This window comes from Branchiostoma lanceolatum, chromosome 13 (genome assembly GCF_035083965.1).
Source record: "Branchiostoma lanceolatum isolate klBraLanc5 chromosome 13, klBraLanc5.hap2, whole genome shotgun sequence".
Taxonomy (NCBI): Eukaryota; Metazoa; Chordata; class Leptocardii; order Amphioxiformes; family Branchiostomatidae; genus Branchiostoma; species Branchiostoma lanceolatum.
This window is the reverse complement of record NC_089734.1, coordinates 12,397,359-12,422,402: the sequence shown is the minus strand read 5'-3', so window position 1 is coordinate 12,422,402 and position 25,044 is coordinate 12,397,359. Positions and strand designations below refer to the sequence as shown.

Here is a 25,044-nt window from a genome sequence, read left to right as displayed (position 1 = left end):
TACTTTGTACAATCATACCTGTTTGCAGTGTTGTGTTATAAATTTTTGTAAAATTTTACATTTTTAATAGGTTAAAAAAATCAAAGTGCCGTTAGACTGTTACAGACTATTGATATTGATATTTTTAAAACGCACGCACGCACGGACGCACAAACACACAGCCCTAATCCGAAACCCCCTGGGACGTTGAATGGACGCGCCCATATCCAAGATGGCTGACTTGGAGGGGAAGGCTTACCGCACCGTGGTGGACAGGTACTACACACCGGGCTACAGAACAGGTGCGACTCCATAATTTCACCTCTTCACAAGGAAAAAACACTACAGCGATCCCTTGTACTGCGGTTAGGGCTCCCATCCTGCGCTGTTCGCCGAGTTTGTAGAAGGTTTTTACGATCCAAGCAACGCGGGCTTGCTGTTTGCCCAACCGTTTTGTTTGTGCGGGGTCTGTTGGAGTACAATTTGAGTTTTACGCGCGGGCCAGGATTTCAGTTCGATTCGCTACGGCAAAAGTAAGCAAGGTGGCGGACTGTGACGGCTGTTTTTACGCATTGGCCGGCCGTTTCGTTGGAAAACCCCGGCCCAAATCACAGCTGTAGCTGCAAAAAGCAGAGGAGCTTTGTTATATGTCCCATAATTCCCCCCGCGGGGTGTAGGGACTCGCAAGCCACTGCCACTCAAAACGGGGTAACAACATTTCAGGTTACCCTCAAGCCTGCGGACTTTAAAAAAAACTTCTGAACCGAAGTCAGTCGTCCATTCGTTGGAAGACTGCAACTCAGGAAACAATCGTGCAAAATTTTACCGCCAAAACGGAGAGAGAGGACTCTGGAAAAATCGCCATGACTTCGTCGGGCAGCACGGGGAAAAGGAAAGAGATCTACAAGTACGAGGCGCCATGGACGGTGTACAGTATGAACTGGTCGGTACGGCCAGACAAACGATTCCGATTAGCGCTGGGAAGCTTTGTAGAAGAATATAACAACAAAGTCCAGGTGAGTATACCAAAATTTATAATAAATTAACTAACCTACATTAACATTAATCCGCCAGGTTACATAAATCCGCCACTTTGAAAAACAGTGTGTTTGAGAGATCTCTAGTGCAGCATCCCCCAGGTATGCACAGTTTAGATATACAGGAGTGCATTATGCTAGGGGACGTTGGGTTAGACTTAGAGATCTGTTTGGAGTATCTTTTCAGAGTGGCGGAATTGTGTACCCTGGTGGAATTATTTTAGTAGATGTTACTGTACACTTAACGTTATATTGTTACATTTACAGGTATAATTTCGTCTGCCACAATCAATTACCATAGATTTGTTAAATTTCAAAGTTCGCATTTGGGGTCACAGACTGCACTCCTGAATTGCAGTATGATGATTTCACAAAGTCTGTGAATATTGCAAAACCACACCAACTTTTTCCAAATCTACCGTATCATTTTTGATTGATAAACATGTAAATGATGTATGTTTTAACCTGAATTGTGTAATTTACCAATTGCAATCTCTTTAAAAATATGTAAATTAGTACTCATTTTGCAGATGTATCCGTAAAGTAGTCCATCAAGGATTATGATAATTGGATAACCATTATATTGGCTACTGAAAAGCTGGTGATCTGAAAACAGTTGGATCAAGTCACAGAGAATTTAATTGAGCCATGCAGCTGCACACTTATGAGTGGACTCACAGTACTTAAATATTTAGATGACTCAGAACCATAACCACATAACAACTATTTATATATTACCAGCTCAAAATTAATATTTATATTAATATAAGAAGAAGAAGACCAGCTCAAAATTAATATTTTGGAATAGGCACACAAATGCACCTACCCTATAGAAATTCAGGTGCACAGAAAAAAATTGGGTGCTCAACTTGAAATAAAGTTGAATGTTAGCAAAACCTAGTTCCAAACCTTGCTCAAGTTACTGCAATACAACAAAGATGATATCACATGCTGTATGATATACTGTACAATTTACCTTTACGAATATATAGAATACAACACGGGATCTGACCCACGGGAGGGCTGGGACCGAGGGTGATGCGGAATACACAGTGTTGTATTTTATTTATGTCATACCAACCCGAAAAAACACACATTTCAATGCGAAATGAGCCTGAACTTGAGGGAGTTTTGTGTCCTCGAACAAAAAACTGTAACAACATTGATTCCAGCCTCCGAATCCGGCATTTGAATTTTCGACAGCGACGCAACCGGCACGCTCGAAATGCATTCTAAATATTCTATGGAAGCCCGTGTGATACATCTTAGAACCTAGTGTGATACGGAAAATTATCACCGGGGCCGGAACACCCGTTTCAAAGGTTGTTGCGGCCCAGCTATGACATAAGTACAGTATCCATACACAAGTATCTGTATCAAGGTACCAGTGCACCCATAGTCAAAAATTAGGTGCACAGCTTCAATTTTGGGTGCACAAAAGTACACATGCCTCCCATATTTCAAGCCCTGGTTACTTCGAAGCATACATGTACTATGTAGCTTCTGTAATGCAATAACACTAGAATATACTAGACTCAATAAAACAAGCTTCTCTCATAGTCATACAAAATGGCAGTTAAGTCTGGCGAATGTCAATCAGGCATATTACAGCTATTTCATGCTCCAGTGATGCATGCTTGAACTCAAATCCTTTTTGTAATGCTTCTTCTGTCTCAACCACTTCTGTTTGGAGCAGTGTTACAGAGCAGAGATTATACATATATGTACAAACCTTTTCAGTCCAGTGATTTGGAAACCAAAGTGGGTTGGTCCGGAGTGCAAATCGTTTACATTATCTCAAGGGTTTATCACATTATTCTTTGTCCATTCAGAGGCATACATGTATGGGAAATGGTGCTAGTCAAGCCGAAAACACCATGTGGTTTATGTAAAGCAAATTGCTATCATCATCTTCGTCATTTACCACATTAGCGAGTGCTAAAAGCTTCTCTATAGCCCATTGTGTTCAAAGACAACAAGAGAAAGCATTGCCAGGGAATGTGCAATTTTGAGATTCTTAAAAGATATATAAAAAAACCATGCAATTTGGCAAGCTAAACGAATATGATAAAGGAATACAGGCCTGATATTGTGAATTCAAAAATTATCTACATGTGTGACAAGCCCTGTGTCTGTAACTAAAAAAAATCTGGCTATACAAAAATGCATCGAAAATGCTTGATACGGAGGTTTATGTTTCAAACTATACCCTCCAAAAACACGAGAATATTGTTTCTTTGTGTTGGTTTCAAAGGAATTGAATCTGCCATCAAGCGAAGAAAAACTGTCAGAAAATCGTGGATGACCTTTGAGAGAGTGTGGCTGCATAGCGATAGCAGCAACGCTATTTTTGTAGCCGGCAAGGGACTTTCGATGGCAAAGTTCACAACGTTGCCTTGTAGAAAATCACTGCTAATATTGCATCTTATCGGATACATGTACATCTACAATGATCCATGTAGAAATGTGCAAAAATTATTACAAGGCATCACAAATGCTCATGTAATCTAATAGTAGTAGCTACTGTATTTCTGAAACTACTAAAATGCTTCCATTTAGCAAAATCCATGTAAAAGAGACTGGTAAACCTCAAATCCCCTTAAAAACTAGTCAAACATCCACAAGACTTAGCTAGTCAAAACGTCCACAAGATTTCTACTCAGAGAAGCTTAATGCAGAGAGGATCTTGTTTTATCTCGTGAGCTTTCTTGTGAATGAAATACTGTATGCTAAGGGACAAACATCCTGTATTTCCAAGAAACAGCTCAGAAAACAGGCTTATGTTATTTATAAAGGACATGCCTCTTGCAAACCAGAGACAGCGTTTTCAATTGTGTAGGTTGACCTTGTTCATTGAGGTCTACAAGTACTGAAGAATGTACCGTGACAAGCTAGAGTCGTGTTATGCTTTATACATCACAGTTATGTTTTAAATCAATAAATAAGAGGCTGAAAAAACAAAATAACAAGAACGCTAAAATAGCTGCAACTCTGTGACAGTCATTGTATTGTAAGACCTCTTTCCATACAAGCAAAGCCACATAAACATTTTTGAATTTGATATAAAAAAATTAGCTTGGGTTGTTGATGAGAAAGTGATATAGTAGTACACAAAAAAAGAAACAGGAATAAAACTGGAAAATATCCACTGTTATTGAACGAAAAGAAAAATGTATATGAATCAAACACCATCATGTAGATGTTCCAAAAACGATGCTCAGATGCCGTTTTAAGCTGCCGCATCATAGTTGATTGCTTAAGTGATCATATAATCACTGTAATAACAGCATGCATTCTAAATATCACAGCCTTCATAACTCCTGGTTGTTCCCAAATTGATTCCTCTCAAAGCAATTTGCTCCGAAATAAAATAAAGCGGAGACAACAAATTACATGTGTTGAGTCGACAATGATGACTCCATCGCCATTAATGTGATTGTGACATTTTCAAGGATATTTGAAGGGCGATTGTACCGTAGGCCAAACTACGTGAAAAATTGCTTCCCAACAATTACGCGGTCCGTGTGACAAAACAGTTTTACCAACACGGTAGCGTAAACGACGGGGACTTACTCAAACGATACGCCATTATGGAAACTCGCACGGACTGTTAAATGTGATTTGCGTTTGATGGAGAACAGATGAGATCGCACGGAAACTGAAGTGGATATTTATTCAAGAGAACTTAACTGATTTCTTTTTCATGAAATATTCAAGCCTGCAGTAATCTAAATCCATTACTCACGAATTGTGACATGATAGGTAGCACTGGGATCGAGTCAGAAATGATTTGTGAATGCAGAAAAGGCCATGTACAACATGTAATACTAGGGCGGCATACTTAAATGTACACGTAACATCAGGTACAGGCATAGTCTTAGGTCGCTCGCTTTACACGTACTACAGCGGTTTGGTAAACCTCTGTACCTGTAAAGTTACCTGTTCAGTACCTGATGTTACGTTTAGGTACGCAAGAGAGTATGCAATTCAGGTACGGGTCTGAATGACTACCTGTACCTAAACAAATTGGACAAAGATTCTGTGGTATTGACAAATATGACAGAAACAGTAGACAGAAGGGTTATTTGGACTTTTGGTATCTCATGCTTATGGATTCCAACATCCATACGTATACAATGGTTCGTATCTTTCCAGGGCTAGATTTTCATTTTTGTGGAAGGAATTATTCCACATTTTAAAAATTCAAAATAGAATGTACTTTCAAGAGTGTTATTTTACGTTGATTCGGTACTGGTATATTTGAACCTGTCCCTGAAAAATGTTTGAATGGGAGAATTACTGGCAAAAAACAACATAATTAAAAAAAAGTCATTCTTGTTTATTAAATTTTTTGTATCTCTTTTCCAGGTCGTTTGAGATTCAGTTACATGTGTGATAGACGTTTACCACTAGTACAGATTTACCTATTTCAATGTTTCTTCTTACCCAAAATAGGTTGTGTCATTAGACGAAGACACGTCAGATTTTGTGGTTCGGTCAACCTTCGACCACCCTTATCCCACCACCAAGATCATGTGGATACCAGACGCAAAGGTTTGTATACAACATTACAACTCTGTACATATGATGTTCTGGACAGTGTTTAAACATATGCATTTTTATGTAATACCATCTTTCAATTCATTTTTTAAAAATGATTCAATATATGGGTCTGTTTGAGTACTTTTTTTAATGGTAGCTCGCAATTGTTTTTCCAATAAACAAACTCGCGATTGTTTTTCCAATAAACAAACTCGCGATTGTTTTTCCAATAAACAATGTATGTATCTTCTAAATTGCCTCTCTTGCAATTGTTGATGACTTGTAAATGTAATACACATCAGGGCTTAATCTAAAAGGGGAAACAGGGGCGCTGCGCCCCCATGCCCTGACCATGCGCCCTCTAACCCCTGAGAGCAGATCCTCTGACAAGCATAAAAGTGTGACCTATCTGAAGCCTTAGAATGTCCTATTTTCACTTAGAATTCTCGAACACTCCACACCGTGGAAGGGGAGTACCACCTTCCAACAGCACCCCCCACCCCACCGATTTTTCGCTCCACTCCCTTGTATTTTTTCCTAGAAAACATTCCTGCACATTATGTGGTTCAACTTGCTTGAGGCTGATAAACTATTGTCATTTGCAAGTCCTTACGTTGCTTTAGGTACATAACAGTAACACTAACAGGATTTCTACTGTATTCAACCATGCATAGACAGAAATGCCTGTAAAAATGCCCACCTAAGAATCTGATAAAAGCTTAGTTCTTGAAGAGCCATTTAAGGATTTGGTGCTTAAGACAACCGGTAACGGGATTAAGGTTTGCTAGCGCAGCCCGTTTTTCTGGCGTTATCCTCTTGGAACGTTACGGCTTATTAGGTAAGTGTGCTACGTGCAGGTAATAGAAATCTTTCCAAACTCGATCTTCGGTCTTAGCCCAGGGCCAAACTCAGCCGCAGTGAGCAAGGCCAGTGCTTGAAATATCTATCCGTAATTTGCAGAAATGAATTCTATATTGTAGGGGAAAATGCATTAAGTCTTTTAGGAAAGGAGGTAGGAAGGGAAGCATTAGCAACTTGTTTTATGTTTGCAGTAGAAACAAAACAGTAGTAAGACAGAGCCAATATAATCCTAGCATGGTAAGTTCTTATTCTTATCTCAAGAAAAACATGTACGAAAAGAATGCTGCAAATGTTTTACAATGTACAGTATAATTAAAAAGTTTCTCAAAGTCAGAATTGCAAATAGCACAGACTTTTGATAGTCTAGGTCTCATGAAAAAGCGGATTTACAAAAAGACTACTGCGAATATGTTACAATGTGCAGCATTTGTAGAAAGTTTATCAAAGTCAGAATTACAAATAACAACTTTTGATAGTCTAGGTCAGGTAAAAATGGGATTGTGCCCTGTAAGTCTGTAGTTCCTTCACTATGATAAAACCACTCAAAACATGTATGAACGGACACCAGTCAAGTGGAAACGGAAGATTATGGTAATCCTACATAAGTCTTGACCTCTGCCCCCTTACTGGCTACTTCCTGCTTAGCAAATACAGGCTTTGTTGTGAAGCGGAGGGACTGAGAAATTGGGGCTTAGTCGATTGTTCTGTATTGTATTTCTTAAAGAAAACTACACGAAAGACATACAATTGTATAGTTGTACCTTATGTGTAACAGTTGCTAGATTTTATTTTTCATCCAAGTCTAACCCAAGCCTTTGTATTGATTGTGACTAACATGTATTTATTATGAAATCACTGCAAGTATTGTGTTACCAGTACAATTTGGTATTAGAAAGACTAAGACCTAGCGTTGGTGCCATCCTCTGTAGTAAACGTTGGCTAAATATTTTCGCTTGCAAGGTTAGAGGCATACAAAAAAAAGATGACAAAGTAGAAAGCCCGACAAAAATGCCTAAAAACACGTCAAAAACAAGCCGAAACCCCTCCTCTACTTGGATGTACAAATAAAAGATGACAAAGTAGAAAGCCCAACAAAAACGCCTAAAAACACATCAAAAACCAGCCGGAACCCCTCCTCTGCTTGGAGAGTAGCGAAAACATTGAGCCAGTGGTTACTATAGAGGATTGCACCCCGGCTAACTAAGACCTGTACTGGTGATGGCAAAAATTCCCCTCATATTTTGCTTACAATACTCTGTTTTACTATTATGATTTGTCCATTTGTATAAAAGTCAGACATGCAAGTTGATGATGCAACAAAAAGACTGGCTATACATGTATCTGTCCATGCAGTACCACAATTTCATTGAATGTGGAAAATGATACACTAACCCAAATGTTACGACAAAGCCGGAAATGGAAAACACTTAGAGATAATATCATGAATATCTGGGAACTACCCAGAACCATCCATCAAAGGATGATGTTTTGACTCGCGGAATCTCTACTCGGGCGTGTTACGGGCATTTTAACGCACCAGTAGTGTATGTTATGTAGAACACAAATCCTCCTGGCTATGGTATTTCTCTTCACGCTATGTCAAGACGTTTTGTAGGTTATCTTTTCCAAAGGGTTTCTAGGAAAAGTAGATTTGATTTATTTCACACAGGGTCACCCTTTCCACTTTTTGTGTTTTGTTTCTTTTAAATCATGTTTCTACATCTTGCATTATATTCCAATTATGAAATAAAGGATTACACAAATCCAATTTTGGTCATTGTACGGTTACTCAGCGAGGGACATCTAGTGGACTGGGGGCCTTGCGAGGGCTTGGAATAGCAGTCCATTACAATTCTATAGAGATTGCTTCATGCACTCAGAATAATGTTCACACTATTAGGTCAGGATGTACTGTAGTACAAATCCTTGAGGTAATAGCTACATTAATATCTCCATTTATCATATTATAGTTTATATGTTGAAGCCATAGTTAGTATGATGGTATAGGGAAGGGTATGGTAGCATACCATCTAATGGAAGATATCTCTTAGTTAGAATGTTTTATTCCTTGAATAGTTAATGTAACAAAATCCCCTACAATATATTTCTCATTTATCGCATGAGTAAGTGCTCAAAGTCTCTCCATTCTAAAACATAAAAGGTCTGATCCTAAAGCCACGGGGATTAAAGATAGGAATTTTACATTTTTGTGCATAATTTTGATTTATTTGGTGATGGTTGCCTTGTATCTTTGGTTGCTCCAAGTCAAACCGAAATGTTGTCTTCTTCTATCTGAGGCGTTCTCAAGACTTGGAGACAATATAATTTGGTAGAAAGTTGGGTAGCATTTCTGAGTAGAGAGTAGAGTTACCACTAGAGTATGATTTTCATGTTGAGTACTATGCCTAGTACAATAGCATCCAAAATCATGATGGATGTTGAGTGGTACCAGTAGCATACATACTTGGACACAAAATCATGTCTAAAGTACCCAGCATGACCATGCTACACAGTTTCACATAGCCAGTTCTCTGGTGCACATTCTTGAATGACTTTTGACCAAATGGCATTTTCCCAATCCTTCACAGTACAATGAGAGCACATCAGCACTGTGCCGTGAATTCTGGGTGAAAATAGTTTGATAATGGGGGTTGGAATCCAGTCTTGTTAGCTAACGGTCGCTACCTCATGACTGTTGGAAGCTAATAGCCTCTAGCCTGGGTGCCATCCTATTTCTACCGGGGCTCCTACACTTGCTACCCTAAAAATAAAGTCTGGGATCGCTTGACCCGATTTTTTTAGGGTAGCGTGTGTAGGAGCCCCGGTAGAAATAGGATGGCACCCAGGCTAAATAGCCAAACTGTATCTATCACCTTGCCAACTCCTCTGACATGTTATCTGTCTATTTTTTCAAATTTCTACTCTTTCCACCCACGTCTGGAGCCTGGTAGAGGCTAGAAAGCTAACAAGACTGGTTTCGATGCTAGAATAAATGCCTTTTCAACGTCAGAACATTGAGTTCAACTTGTGTAATGGTTTTGCTATCTCTGCCATTTGGCGCATTACCCAGTTGAAAGGGCACCTAACTTTCCATAACCAAGGCAGATGTCCACATGATGAAGTAAATGAGATGTGTCCGAGAAGAAAAATGACAGCTGGGCATTTAAATTTGTTTGCCTATCCATCTAGGGCAACCAAATTTTTTGGCTGCGGCAACCAGTTTAGGAACACAGGTTGCCCTATGAGTAGACAACTAAATTTGAATTTTTTCAATTTGCTTTTTGTGCTGAAACATAGTTTAATCTCTGTACAATATGTCTACCACTTAAGTCGCAAACCCGGTCAGTAATTGCTTTACTGTTTACATGTTAGACTAGTGTAGCTTTGTTGCCAGTTCGTTAAGGTATTTCTGGGCCCCAGTACTAGCAAACGGTGGAATGCTATTAGTGGACCCATTGTAAATTATATAAAAGCTATGCTCGATGAGAAAGAGGTCAGAAGTTGAAACCAACAAATTTTGATGTCCCGTTTTAATTCTATCAAAATGAAGATACCCATTGATATATTTAGAGTTATAGCATGGATATAGAAAATTTAGATGTTCAGAAGACAAAAGCTTGTATTTACATGTAGATATGCTGGGTTACATAAATCTACCACTTTGAAAAACAGTGTGTTTGAGAGATCTCTAGTGCAGCAGTCCCTAGGTATGCACAGTTTAGATATACAGATGTGCATTATACTGGGAGGCGTTGGGTTGGAGATCTATTTAGACATATCTTTTCAGGGTGGCAGAATTACATTGTGTATGTACCCTGGTGGAATTATGTTAGCATCTATAGCACATACTGTACTGATCTACATGTACTTGTACATTGACTGCTACAATGTATAAACTATGCATTTGGTCAAAGCCTAATGCTACATGTATATGTATCTAACAGTACATGTATGTATATATAAAATGGTCACAATATCAGTATATAGAATATGAAAGGCTTCCATTTTGACATTGAGCAGTCTCTATTTATAGAGTGGCTTCTCCGCCAAGGGTCACGGTAAATTGAATACCAAAGCACAAACGTATTGAAAGCACTTCTCCGACCTTTTATTGATTTCTGGGACGATTTTTGGTAACTCAATTTTCCAATCAGGGAAATGTCAATTAGAGCCCTAATTGAGCATCAAAATACATGAGAATAGATGTACAAGTAATGCTACTGTCTATTCTGTGTATATAGGGCATCTCTCAAAATAGCAGCGGTTGTATGCCATTGGAAACATGTACAAGAATTGTAGTAGAAAAGAAATTGAGTTCTCAGGCAACCATTACAAATTACATGTGTCCAATATTGTATAGGCTATCGTTAGATATATAGATTATAATGTATGCAAATACAATGTATACTTAAATGCCCAATGATAGTTGTCTTGGGAAGTATATGCAAATTATGCCTTTCATTGATTTTATTCTTTGGCATTTTGGAACACCTCATTGCTTTTGTACAACTTACTACAACTATGTCTTTTGGTGGTATTTTTTCTCTGGGAAAATATGAAACTCTTACAAGTAGATTATCAAGGACATACAAACAATAGTGCTCATAAGTTTGTGCCTGACTCTTCAAGTTAGTACACTGGTTAATGTAATGATTTTGCCTCCAAACAACTGTTTAACTTTAGTTGTTGTTTACCTTGTAATGCCTAGTCAGCAGGTTTTCTTGCTGTTTCAGTAGCATGGTATATTTTTACAGTAAGGGGTTGCTAGCCTTTCCCCTTTAACATGCTCAAGGCACCTCCTTGAACATGGGACCCCCATTTTGCATCCCTTCCGCAAGCCCCAACTGAGATGCCCTAACTCGGGATTTAAACTGGGTTCTCCCAATTAATTGGAATATGGAGCTCAACTGTGAAGCTGCTACCAGTTGAGCTACAGGGATGTCAACATCTGCTTAGACTTTAGAGATATTCAGACTGTCCATTCTTATTTGTTTGTGTCTGCTCCAAGTCTGTGTTCCTTGATTTGTTGGCCACTTCCGTTGACTATCTGTTCAGTGGGTTCTCTCTGACTTTTTTAACCCCTCTGTTCCCCAAGGGTGTGTTCCCAGACTTGTTGGCCACGTCAGGCGACTACCTGCGGGTGTGGCGGGTTAACGAGAACGACACCAGGTTGGAATGTCTCCTGAACAACAACAAGAACTCGGACTTCTGCGCACCACTCACATCCTTCGACTGGAACGAGGTATGTGACATCTGTGTGTAGAGGAACTGTCTGTGCTTTTGTAAGGGATGGACCAGAAAACAATATTGAAGAGAGGGTTTATTGTAAGAATGGGAAAAATTTACCATAGGAGAATAAGCGAAGAGGAAGCAGAATTCTGCAAGAAAGTTCAAGAACAGTATAAAATAACTATCTGGTTCGTTCTGCTAGTTCACTTTAGTGACGCTGAAGAAGAGTGATGGATGTCACTCGAAACATCCGGAAATAAATCTCCGAATTTTTATCCAGTTGTAGAGTTTGAATTTCTCCTTATATATTGTTTACCTGGATGTCTAACCTTCACAAACGTAAATAACTATCAGTGTAAAGTAAATGTCCCTCCCAAAATAATTCAAACAAGTTTTTCATACACACATACACAGGGGTTTTTCTAGAAAAATTTAACAAGAGGGAGCATACACAGGCGAGGGAGCGAATTCTATGTATTCATGGAAGAATCAATCACTGAGTGAAGGCTGTATGCTGGGGATTTAGCTAAAATCTGAATTCAACAAGGGGGTGCTGGGCTGAAACAAGAGGGTGCAGCGCCCCTCTTTCCTGATTTAGATGAACCCCTGCATACATGTACATGTAGTGTTAAACCTTTTCATGGATTGTTGTTTGCCACCTGCATTACCCATAGTGCATCACGCCTCCCAGCATGCAATGGGATCCCTGAGAAGGTCTATATACTAGTACAGCAACCAACCCACACCCAGCCAAACACACATATATTACACACAATCAACACAAACATTGCACAACCAATGCCAAACACGAACACAATTCTAAAACACACGTGTACAACTATAAATTAGATGCTGTCATATATTATGTATTGTCCCCATATTTTTGCCGAATTGACCCCAACCTTTTAGGCGCCAGCTGTTTTTAAATCACACATGTACAAATATTGAAATACTGCAATATTATAGAGCATGTGTTGTCCCTATATTTCTACCATGTTGACACCAACCTGTAACTTGTGTAAGGCACCAATTGTTTTTAGAGCACACAAGTTTTAATCTTACTGTAATAGCATGTATTGTCCCTGTATTTTGCCAGGTTGACCTGAACCTTCAAGGCAGCAATTGTTTTTAAAACACACTCACACATGTACAAATATTTGAAATACTGCAATATTATAGACCATGTGTTGTCCGACTTGTCCCTGTATTTTTGCCAGGTTATCCCCAACCTTTTTGGCACACAAGCACATGTACAAATATTAAAGTACCGTAATGTATATAGCATGTATTTTCCCTGTATTTTTGCCTGGTTGACCCCAACCTTTTAGGCACCAGTAACATTGTTTTTTAAAACACATATGTACAAATATGGAAATACTGCAATATTATAGAGCATGTATTTTCCCTGTATTTTTGCCAGGTCGACCCGAATCTTTTAGGCACGAGTTCCATCGACACCACCTGTACCATCTGGGGTCTGGAGACCGGCCAGGTGCTCGGGAGGGTCAACCTGGTTTCTGGGCACGTCAAGACACAGCTCATCGCACACGACAAGGAGGTATGGGTTCCAAACAACAGTCAGGACATTGTTGATTTGATTGTATAGATGACAACAGCATGCGCATTAATTTTTAAGAAAATAAAAAGGTTTGCGGCCATACAGTAAATCTTAAGAAGCAGCTGCAAAATGAGAAAATATTTGTTGTAAATTGAAGGAAAAAATAGTCAAAGCAGTTTTGAAAGACAAAATCTATATTTTGTATACCAAACTCTGTGTGTTTAGTTTTGTTCAACCTTCCTGACCACGTACATTGTAGATTTTATAATGGAAGCAACTTTTTTTTTATTGCCAAACTTTTTTTTATTCGCATGCTCGTATCAGTTTTGGTTTCCAGAGGATGTCATCCATATGATCAAATCAACATGGCCTATTAGTAGTGAGACAGCACATGTTCCTGTTGCGATAAATGCGCTGTGAGTGCTCACCGTGAAAACTGCAAACATAAAACCACCTTGATGTATATGGCCTCCTTTCAGTCAATATTGACCATGGTAAAATCCTAATTGACATCAGCCCTACAGCTTTGGATATGTCTAGACAGTCCTATACGAGAATGATAGTCTCTGCCACATAGGACACATCTGTAAGCTGACTCAGGTCTGTTGCAAAGTTCTTTTCCCTGGATCTGCTTCTCTTATGCGCTGTGTATCAGTCTAGCTTCTCCTGATTTTAGCTACCTGGGCAATGTGAATCTCCAGCTGGGTTGGTCATTGCCAAGGTCCTTCGAGTGTTCTATGTCAATATCAAGAGCCTTGAATATTTCACAATTTACCATACTTTCATTATAACACTTGGAAAAACAATAAAAATGACTTGTTTAACAAATCGGTAGAAATCGAAGGCCCTAACTTGAATTGTCAATTTCTTGGCCATACGACATTTTCTTCAAACAAAAACATTTTGTTCCTTTTTGAGAGCTCTTTCTGATAAACTAAATTGTAGATGGCTTACATCAACTTCAAATTTTTGTGCACTACCCGTTTAGACGTTAAACCGGATAGTGAGTGAGAGTGAGTGTGCCCCTACTATCAGAAGAAGACATTTTTTGGGGAGGGTCAATATGGTTTCTGGGCACGTTTTCTGGACACGGTTTCTGGACACAGTTTCAGGACACGGCCCATCGCACACGACAAGGAGGTACGGCACTTTGGGGGCTCTCCGGAGTGGATTTGTACAACCATTAGCCATCCCGGCCCCTTTGTAGTTGGAGGAGATTAGAAGGAGAGTGGCTCTTGTGATCTTCAGGTGTAGATAATGTGGCCACATTTCTGAGTCATGTAGTATGGATCTAACATGTTTTATTTAGCTTTTGGCAATGCCCTGTTTTTTTTACACAGTCCTGTAGTACATGTAGTTATTGTCAGGGGCCAATAGCCCTGTTACAGTTGTTGTAAATTGTTTGATGTTTGGAGGGATTTGGTTTTGTGGTATGAGGGGAAAGGAGTCATTCATGGTGTTTTAAGTTTGACTTTGAAACAGTACTGTAGTAAGACAGCTTTTGATCGCACCGTGGGATCACACTGAAAACTGAGAACGTTCATAAAACCACCTTGCAAATTTATTAGAATTGATAGAAATTTATGAAAAATGTCTGCATGTTACTGTTTTCAGCACATGGTGTTTGTGCATATTCTTTTACAATATTTAGTTGGATAACAATGAAAAGAATATGTAGCAGCCCCCCCCCCCACCTTTCCTATAGTTTAATTTGTACGTACATGTATGTACAAAAAACATATGCCCCCCTCCCCTTTCCTATACTGTAAGTCTACTTAGATCCGCGGTATAATTAGATCCGCGGGATCCGCGGCGACCTCTGCGCCGCGAATCAATTTCCCCGCGGATATGTTTATCGTACTTTTGCCCCCCTCCCCACATAAACGAGTGAGCTCGACTTCAGGGAAAAGCGACACATAAACAATGCACGCGATTGTGTAAAACATGACAAGCTTTTACACAGTACATACGAGTTAACAAGTGCTATTACATATGATTCGCAGGAGTTTGGCCGAGCGGCGCCGCTACTCCCGACCGCTACACACATAGAGTAATTTACCGAGAAATCAGAAAATAACTATGGAGATACACGCCACAATTTTGGCTTTGCATTGTTGTTACGGGCGTGGGGACGCCGTTTACCGGTGTACAATCACGCTCTTTTGTTTCTTGCTATTGTTATGCTTGCAAACCATCGATATCGGTGCCTTTGACATATGTTGATCTCATTAAAAACCTGTTTTTCAAGAAAGCCAGCAAAAATACGTAAAGAAAAAAAAAGATTTTCGGCCGAGCATTTGAGTCCCTACGCTGTGATTTGCCGCCATTCCCCGCTATTTGTGGTCGTATTCGGTGGAGAATCTATCCCTTTAATTTTCTTCCCGTGGAAATTCTGCTTAGGTAGGGTAGATGAGTCGTGTTTACGCCGTGATTTTACTTCAAAATACAGCGCGCTAGCAGCAAGGGGCCGGGCTGGGCCGCCATCTTTGTTTACTCTTGTTTACCGCCTGTTCTAAGCGCTGATTGGTTTGAGTCAGAAAAACTTTGCTCTGATTGGTTGACTGCAAGATTTCACGTGATCACAAGGCGGGAATTCCCCGTCACGTACAGTTTCGGCGTGGACCGCATTTTCTGACGATTTTGAACCAGTTTTGTGGCGACCTTCGTAACATTTTTGATTTTTAAAAATTAACCAAACATTTTCTGATGGCAGTATTCAGTTATTTTTTTCTACTCATCGCCCAGCGCGAATTTAGAACCACCGCGGATTCTCCATTTGCCCGAAACCGCGGATTTTAGGCCCCGCGGATCTAAGTAGACTTACAGTAGTTTTGTATATATGCCCACCTCCCCTTTCCTATGGTTTGTATATATGCCCCCCTCTCCTTTCCTATGGTTTTGTAGGTAACGCTAGGAACCATTAATTCGACACCCTTTTAATTCGACACTTTTAAGTATTGGCTTGCCAATTAAGATTCAGCAGGTTGATGCAAAAACTGTTAATTGCATTCCAATACGAGTTAAGTACTGACGTCAAAAAGGTACAGTCGTAAGTTCATGAAGATCAAACTTTGCAATGACGAGGTCGTCAATTTACTAACCGTTGGTTTTAACGTTATGTATGTCATGGGAGAGGGAGCAGCGGTCACACACCGTCACAATGTCGACATTTTCTTCTTCATATCATCACATTACATATCAATATTTGTATTGATCAAAAGAGGAATAAACAATATGTCCGTCAATAACAGCAAATAAGTTTAGTTTTGTCCTTGATCCAAACAAAGCGCGAATTATCCAGAGGCTTTGCGAACGCGCGCCGTCGGAAACCGCCATTTTGAATATTCCCAGAATCATACGGGTGATCACGTGAGGAATAGCAGACGACGCAGTCATTTATATTTATCTATTTATTCATTTTTCCCCTTTCCTGTCTTGGATTATTAAATAGGCATGTCCAACAAGTGTTTATACATCATCAGCAATTGGAAATTGTAACCGACGTCAACAACTTAACTACTCTTTCTATTTTCCCCTATTTTCAAATGTAAAAGTCCGGAGCCGCGTGTAAGCTAGTGCAAACAGGTCTTGAAGACCATACCAACCGTCTCACTACGGGTTTAGCATGCCAATGACAATGTTATACTATTAAATAAATGAATTTTGGCAGCAATTAATGTAAAAGTAAAGCTTTTGCATTCTTTATTAAAGACTCTTGTCATTTTTATATTTCCGGAACATATATTCCCACAGCGGCTAAGACGATAGCGACACAAGAGAGTCTTACTCCCCTCTACCGCAGTGATGTTCGCTTGGTACAGGCCGATGACCTGTGTTAGGATAGTTTCTGTTTCCGCCTGGCATATATTTTTGTTTACAGGGCAGAAGTGCAAGCAAACGTTAGTTACTCGCATTTCGATAGCTGTAGCAGGCTCAAGTATTAGATCTCAAGGTTTATAATAGCCACGACAGTGCAATGGAACATAAGAACGGACCTGCCGCAGGACGATGTTTTTCAGGACTATTTATTTTGACCGCAGTATCGTGAGTGCATCGGCGGCGTACCGACTGTGACATGTGGCGCCTATAGTAACTAGTGTAAGTGGCCGTTGGTTGACAGAGAAATTGGGAAATAACCGTTGTTCTGACTATTAAAATTATCGGTAAACAGCGACATTGTTGTATACTGTCGGATTAATGGTTCGTTTGGAACAGATTACGCAAGGCGCCGTCATATCGGGTCCGATGTTGAAGACGTAATTTTTCCGAGATATGTCAATGATTTGAAAGAGTGACACACATGTAGCAATTGCGGCAAAAACAACGTACACGATACAGTCAATGATTACCGAAATACTCTTAAGTCCGCTTGTTGATTTATCATACAATGGTGCGTTGGCGTAAAGGTGTCGAATTAATGGTTCCAAGCGTTATGTCCTCCCCCTTTCCTACACTACAGTTTTGTATGTATTCCCCCTTTCCTATAGTTTTGTACGTATGCCCCCTCCCCTTTCCTACAGTTTTGTATGTATGCCCCCCTCCTCTTTCCTATAGTTTTGTATTTATGCCCCCCTCCCCTTTCCTATGGTTTTGTATGTATGCCCCCCTCCCCTTTCCTATAGTTTTGTATGTATGCCCCTCCCCTTTCCTATAGTTTTGTATGTATGCCCCCCTCCCTTTTCCTATGGTTTTGTATATATGCCCCCTCCCCCTTCCCTATAGTTTTGTATGTATGCCCCCCTCCTCTTTCCTATAGCTTTGTATGTATGCCCCCCTCCCCTTTCCTATGGTTTTGTATGTATGCCCCCCTCCCCTTTCATATGGTTTTGTATATATGCCCCCTCCCCCTTCCTAAAGTTTTGTATGTATCACATGCCCTTTTCCCCGCAGGTGTACGATATCGCGTTCAGCCGTGCAGGTGGTGGGAGGGACATGTTCGCCTCCGTCGGGGCTGACGGCTCCGTCCGAATGTTTGACCTAAGACACCTGGAACATTCCACCATCATCTATGAAGGTCATTACAATGTCAAATTTCAAATATCTAGTTGCATGTGTATAAAAAGGGTTCATATATTGTATGCTATTGAATTACTGACATATAATTATGAAACTATGGTTACATATCTTTTCATTTTCATTGTGAAGTCAGAAATATTTGCTACTTTATTTGCTAGTGACTGACTGACACAGAGACACAGACATTCATTCATACAACTGCTATTTCTTGAAATGTTTCTCAGATAAAAGCAAAAGTTCAAGCCAAAGAAATAGTTCAGCTGCACAGAGTGTATACATTCTCAACAAATTCTATACATGTGTAGCTTGTTGGTACTGATTGACAGGTAGTCAAGTATATTAAAAGGTTGATTAGATTAATTTGAAGCTCATCTATTGGTTGCTCCCCCCATGTTACAGACCCAGCCCACCACCCCCTCCTGCGGCTCTGCTGGAACAAACAGGACCCTAACTACCTGGCCACCATGGCCATGGACAGTCTGGAGGTCATCATCCTGGATGTACGAGTGCCCTGCACACCTGTGGCAAGGTGAGTACCCGACATCTCTGTTCATTTGTTCAGACCCTTGTAGTGCCTAGTGTCGCATAAGGTAGCAAGGAAACTTTTGTATTTTAGTAGCAGAATGTACTGTATTTTTTACATGGGGGGGTTTGCTGGCCCTGCCCCATTAAAGTGCACAGTTCTCAAAAAAGATGGAACTCTAGGTAAATCCTGTCTCAAAAGATTTTAACAATTTAGCACTTGAAAAAAAGTGAAACTGGTAGATACCCGGTGATGAAAAGTATCATGTAAATATTTAGATAAGTGTCCTATGCAACCAAAACCTTAGTGTTAGGTTAGTTAGTGGCTTTTTCAATTCTGGTGTTAAATGTTGACTGTGTAGGCCACCAACCATCCTTTATACAACCTAAACCTTAGTTTTCATGGCTTTTTCCAACTCTTAAATGTACTCCTGACTGTGTTTTCCATAGGCTAAACAACCATCGTGCCTGTGTTAACTCCTCCTATCCAACCTAAACCTCAGTGTTCATGGCTCCTTTTAACTCTTAAATTTACTTTTGACTGTGTTTTCCGTATTGTCATCCCCATATACATGTACAACAAAAACCTTAGTTTTCATGGCTTCCTCCAACTCTTAGATGTATTTTTGACTGTGTGTTTCGCAGGCTAAACAACCATCGTGCCTGCGTGAACGGCATGGCGTGGGCGCCGCACTCCTCGTGCCACATCTGCACGTCGGCGGACGACCACCAGGCGCTGATCTGGGACATCCAGCAGATGCCTCGCGTCATCGAGGACCCCATCCTCGCGTATACGTCCGACGGAGAGATCAACCAAATCCAATGGGCTTCTACCCAACCGGATTGGATCGCCATCTGTTATAACAATTGCCTTGAGATCCTTAGGGTGTAGGCTACGGGAATTTGTCGGGTATCGTTTTTTGCCGCCTCCCCGGGCGTCAAGCTTCCACGCGCACCAAATCCTGGGTCTGGCAGCCATGTTGTTTTCTGCTGTGCAACCTCAGACCTCAATCTGCATAATGTAGACAATTCTGTTATGGTAGCTTAACATAAAGCTGGAAAACTTTTGTGAGAAAAGGGGAGAGGAAAGGTTTATGATTACCAGGAATATAAGAAGGAAGAGATTTGAGACAGTGCGGGTGTTTGAAAGAATGGAAAGAAGAAAAAAAAGTTTCCGAACAAAGGAAAAAGAAGGTCAGATATGGACAAGTTTGAGAGAAACTAGGAATTTTTTTCCTTGAAAGGTTTTGCACTTATTACTAGCTAGCCTCTAGTCTATCTGGAATTTTTTTTATAATGTAGGTAGGAAAGAAAGAGGAACTACAAGTGAGTATTTGTTTACAGTACACAATGTATGCCTTTTGAGTTCAGAGGTTGTGCAACAGAAACCATCATGGTGACAGAACTAGAATTTGGTGTACGGGTACCTGAAAGCTTGGTCCTGTGGGAGGATGGACACAGAGGGTGCACCAGGGAAGGTAGGGACGGGCCCCATCTCTCTCTGAAAGTACTGACTGCCATGAAACTACCAAAACTTCCTATGGTTAAATTTTGGCGAGGCCTCTGGGGCAGTGCCTTCTTTACGGTATCAATTGTGTTTGGTATTGAACGAGTATCAAAGAAAGACAAACTCATCTCTATTGAAGGGGTGGTCAGGATCATTTTCATGAATGAAAAAAAATGTCTGTTCAAGGGAGATACCAAAACAAGGAAGGAAGTGATCTTGACTACCCTTTTGGAGATTTTCAAATGGAATGGCCGTTCAGTGCTGTTGAGAGGGAGTTTTGAGGCCCCCATTTTCCCAAGCCTTCCATGGTGTACCCTTGTATGCAAAGTCTGTGTGGAGAATTTTGGTACTGTTGGTTTCAGTCTTAATCCAATCAATAATACAATAACGTTTCTTAAATCCTTTGTTTCTGAGAGTCGCATGTTGAAAGAATACACATTTTGCTTCTATTAAAGAGTTTCCTTAACTTATGAATGATTTGCATAGCTTGTAAAATTAGTGAACCTTTGAAGTGAAAAAAACATAGAGAAAATCACATAAAGATAGATTAAACAACACTTGGTTGCATTGAGGATAGAACTTAGCTTTAAATTCTCAGATGTTCTTACTAAATCTTAGGGTGGATTTTGTGAATACTCTGATTCAGTTGCGATTTACCTTTGTGGAATATAGCACGTCCTCACCATACGAGGTGATTTTGATGTTTAGTTAGTTTATCCTGTTCAAAATTCCAAACTTCTCATCACTAGCCTGTAAAGTTAACACAAAAGTCAACAGAAGTCACCAAAGTGCACCTATTACAATTTGTAATAATGTGAAATCTAATCTTTCAGTGGAACAATGAATGTCAAATTCGTTCATAAGAATGTGAGTTGATATGTTGTTTTTGTAGCCATCTGTGCTCGGCACATGAAATTTGCATGTATAAAAGTACATGTGTCCTGGACTGGCTTAAATCAGAATTCTGAAACTTGGTAGGTAAAAGTTTGACATGTCTTGTAAGTTGTAGACAGCCCCCTTTCCCAACAAAAAACAAACAAACCTAAAGTTTGCTGTCATGTTTTTCACATTTCTCAGATAACAAATAAGCCCAATGTAGGTCTGACAGCTCTACAAAATATTCTTCCTTCTCCAAAATCTGAAAATTAAAGATAAAAGCTACCTCAGGCAGTTTCCACAGTGGACAATTGCAAAATCTGAAACTACTAAGTCACCAAAGTACGTAGCACTAGACTTTGTTGTTTCCATGGTTCTAATTCCCTTCGGATTTCACCCCAAGGTACTCAGGGCTGTATTAGAAAAGAGGAAGTGTGATGCATTATGGGATGTCTTCTGCAGGAAACAGCCTGCAGGTTACCATGGAAACCACCTGCAGGTTGCCATGGAAGCTGCCTGCAGGCCACTATGGAAACTGCCTGCAAGTCACCATGGAAACGTCATGAAGGTTACTTAGGAAACCAGTTACCATGGAAACTGACTGCAGGTCACCATGGAAACCGTCTGTAGGTTACTATGGAAACTGCAGGTTACCATGGAAACTGCCTGTGGATACAGGTTAATGTAAGACACAGTAGATAGGAGTGTTGTTGATCCTTTACATCACTGTACATTTGTGTGGAGGGTTTATTGTTGAGAATTTTGTTAAGATATTCTGTATAGAAGGCCTTTGTTACATTTTCTTGTCGTTTGGAACCAGAAAAAGACAGATCCAATATGGAAGTTTTGTCCAATACTGTTGTCATTGTGCTACAGAAAGTCCTGGAATATTTGGTACAAAGGTTTTCCAACAAGTATTCTGAAAATACCTTGACTGAAAATATGCACATATTTACAATTTGGCATATTTTTGGTCACTGATTCCTCACATGAACAGGAATTTTCCTTTTGCTTATCAAAAAGTAAACGCACAATTTCTTTTTGAGTAATCAAAGGAGGACTTACATGTACGAGATGAATTCATACGGGACCAAGAACTCTACTCGTGTGGGATTTTCTGGCAGTTTAGATCATACATGTAGACGTCAGAAGAAAATATTACAATTATTACGAGAAAAGGGAAGTTTTGGCAGCCAAATTTATTGACTTTCACGTTCACAACATTTTCATAAGAACTCCCCTTTACTTTCTATTATAGAAACGAACCTGATGTGTAAGACTAAAGAAAAAGATTGTTTCAGGGTTGTTCTTTAAGATTAATGTCCAGAGAGCCTTTTCATTTCATTCTAGTTACTGCTGTCCAACCTGTGGTTAAACAATTAGGACTGTTTTGAAAAAGAGAAAATTCAGTGGTCAAGACAATTGCAAAAACATACATTGTCTGCTTGAAAAGAGAAAAAAAATTGGTTTGGGACTGTTATTATTGATATATTAATATGTTTGTGTAGGATCTAATTATGTTTGAATGTCCGTTTGGACGCATAGATTTTGTTGCCTGCCTACAAAACACCAATGGCCAAGTTATCAATTTACCTGTATAGGAAATCACAAGAAACTACATTGTATGCAGACTCAAAGAATTTTTCTCTTCGACTGCTGAGTAATTTCTGCTGGAGTTTGTCTAGCGGCATACATGTAGCTGTAAAAAGTGTGGAAATATCACCACTTTTACAGTCACTTCTGTATTCTGAAGTGTTGAATCTCTAGTTAGTTAGTCCACAATCCCATTCGATGTGCACTTCTCATGTTGTCCATGTTCTTGAGTAGCCTTGAGTCCATCCTAGTCTACCTCCAGTCCACCCCTCTGATCGCAGAATAGTCTGGTCCATGTTGATAGATGATTTTTTTATGTTTGAATATTGGCCAGAAATGTCAGTGAAATTTTTTGCTAACTCCAAGTCAGATGGTCCTCTATAATAGCATGGTAACTGATCAAACAGGCATTTGAGAGTTTGATCCCCATTATACTGCTTCTGAGAAATATTTGATACTTGAAATGATTCGGAACTTAAGGGACAAACTTTTAGATAGGGACGGGTGCCAGACTAGCCTGTGTTTACACAATCTCTCGCTAGGGGGCCGGTAACTGTCGGACTAGCCGCTAGGAGCACGAATTACATGTAGTCCGAGTAAGTGCCAGACTATAATACAGGGGAAAGCGTTCAGAGGAGAAGATTGGAGCTAGACTACGATAGATTCCAGGCTAGTTCTTGTGGCTGCAAACAAACATGACGATGACGATATTTGTATAAATCACTTCTCTACATGGGATCAGTCGTTTTGAGGATGTGCCGTTTGAAAAAAAGTGTGTTGTTGATACCATAGTGGTTATTTGTGAAGTGTGTTGATACAATAAACTGTTTGTACACTCTTACAACTTCTTGTATTGTTCTTTATTTCAAATATGTTAGAAAGATGGTGGGTTAAGTACTAAGACCTGTAGAAGAAAGTTCTATTATACAATGTAGTAGTAGTCGACTGTGTCTTGCTGCTGCAGTAGTCCACCTCGACCAATCAAACCATGTGAATCGCATTGAAACTCAGATTCGTATCAGCCATTTTCCGACAAATCGCTTTCTAAGTTGCGTTAGAGACTACATCTGACAAAACAAACTCGCCAGTGAGATACTGGAAGGTGTCAGCTTTTCAAAGATGTTTTCAGATTATCAATTTTGGCACTTTGGAAGTGATGAAAGCGACCGCGATTTAACGTTTAGAAAAATATAGTTTCTACTACATGTACTTTTCTCTAAACGAAAATGGCTGATACGAATCTGAGTTTCAATGCGATTCACGTGGTTTGATTGGTCGGGGTGTAGTCTGAACACCCTAAATACATGTACCAAGGTACCATTGTACAATGTACCTTTTTAGGTTCATCTCCAAGCAGATCTATCAGTGTCAAGGCACTATCCAAAGGGCCAACCAGTATCCAATAGGCCTTTTCCGGATAATGGTTGGCCATTCAGATACTGCCTTTCCACCAATAGATCTGCTTGGAGATTAAAGAAAGGTAATACTATGCATTTATCAAACGATTAACCAGGGTACTAGCTAAACAGACCCAACTGGTGTAAATGAAAACGTTCGTAAAACGTAATCAACCTTAGGCCATGTTGATTGGATTACATGGATGACATCCAAGCGCATCAAACGTCAGTTTCAAAAAATAGTTTTCAACCATACAGTAAATCATACAAAATGAGTAAATGTATGCTGTAAATTGCAACAACAAAATTTTGGAGAATGGACACTAATATAATTGTTGAGTGCGAAGGTCAATTCCATAGTCAAAAAGAATTGATATGAAACAACAGAAATGACTAATCTATCATTATACTACATGTTGTATACACTGTGTATTAAGTGATTTGTTCAACCTTCCTGACCACGTTGGCAAAGGCGACAACTTTTTTTTTTGCCAAGCTTTGATTTTTTTTATTCGCACGCTTGCATCAGCTTTTGGGTTCCCTGAGGATGTCATCCATATAATCAAATCAACATGGCCTTATTAAAGCCAAATATCTTCAAGTTGATATCTGTAAAAGTTACCACAGAAATGAAAATGTAATGACAATTGACATAGGATGGATCATACTCATTCGGCTGACAAAACTATATAGTGCATTCAGTAGCAGGCATTCCTGTACTTATTTTCCAAAGTCCAGTGCCTTTCTAATGTTAACCAGACTAGCAATATATGAAATTGGTAAACTTCAGTGTTTTCTCTTGTCGTGTGATATCATCGCCACGGGAGAATACTACTGAAGAACAGTGTAAAATACTCTGTGAATAATTTCATCAGGTTGGTATGTCACTGAATAAAAAGACTCTTTTTACACAACCAAGAGATTTAT

The 25,044-nt window shown here is 39.7% G+C and overlaps 2 protein-coding genes across 2 annotated transcripts in view; both read left to right on the top strand.

The window, feature by feature from the left end:
* The first annotated feature begins 168 nt into the window (after window positions 1-168).
* Window positions 169-25,044, top strand: part of LOC136447899 (protein Abitram-like) — a 33,389-nt gene continuing 8,513 nt past the window's right edge. Inside the window, exon 1 of the mRNA XM_066447022.1 lies at window positions 169-281. Coding sequence (XP_066303119.1) covers window positions 191-281 — 91 coding nt within the window. The 5' untranslated portion in view covers window positions 169-190. The remainder of the gene's footprint in view (window positions 282-25,044) is intronic.
* Window positions 278-23,564, top strand: LOC136447898 (DDB1- and CUL4-associated factor 7). The gene is made up of 7 exons (XM_066447021.1): window positions 278-995; window positions 5,472-5,570; window positions 11,515-11,661; window positions 13,069-13,206; window positions 18,097-18,220; window positions 18,622-18,751; window positions 19,390-23,564. Exons 1-7 carry the CDS (start codon window positions 843-845, stop codon window positions 19,634-19,636), a joined length of 1,038 nt encoding a protein of 345 aa, XP_066303118.1. The 5' UTR covers window positions 278-842; the 3' UTR covers window positions 19,637-23,564.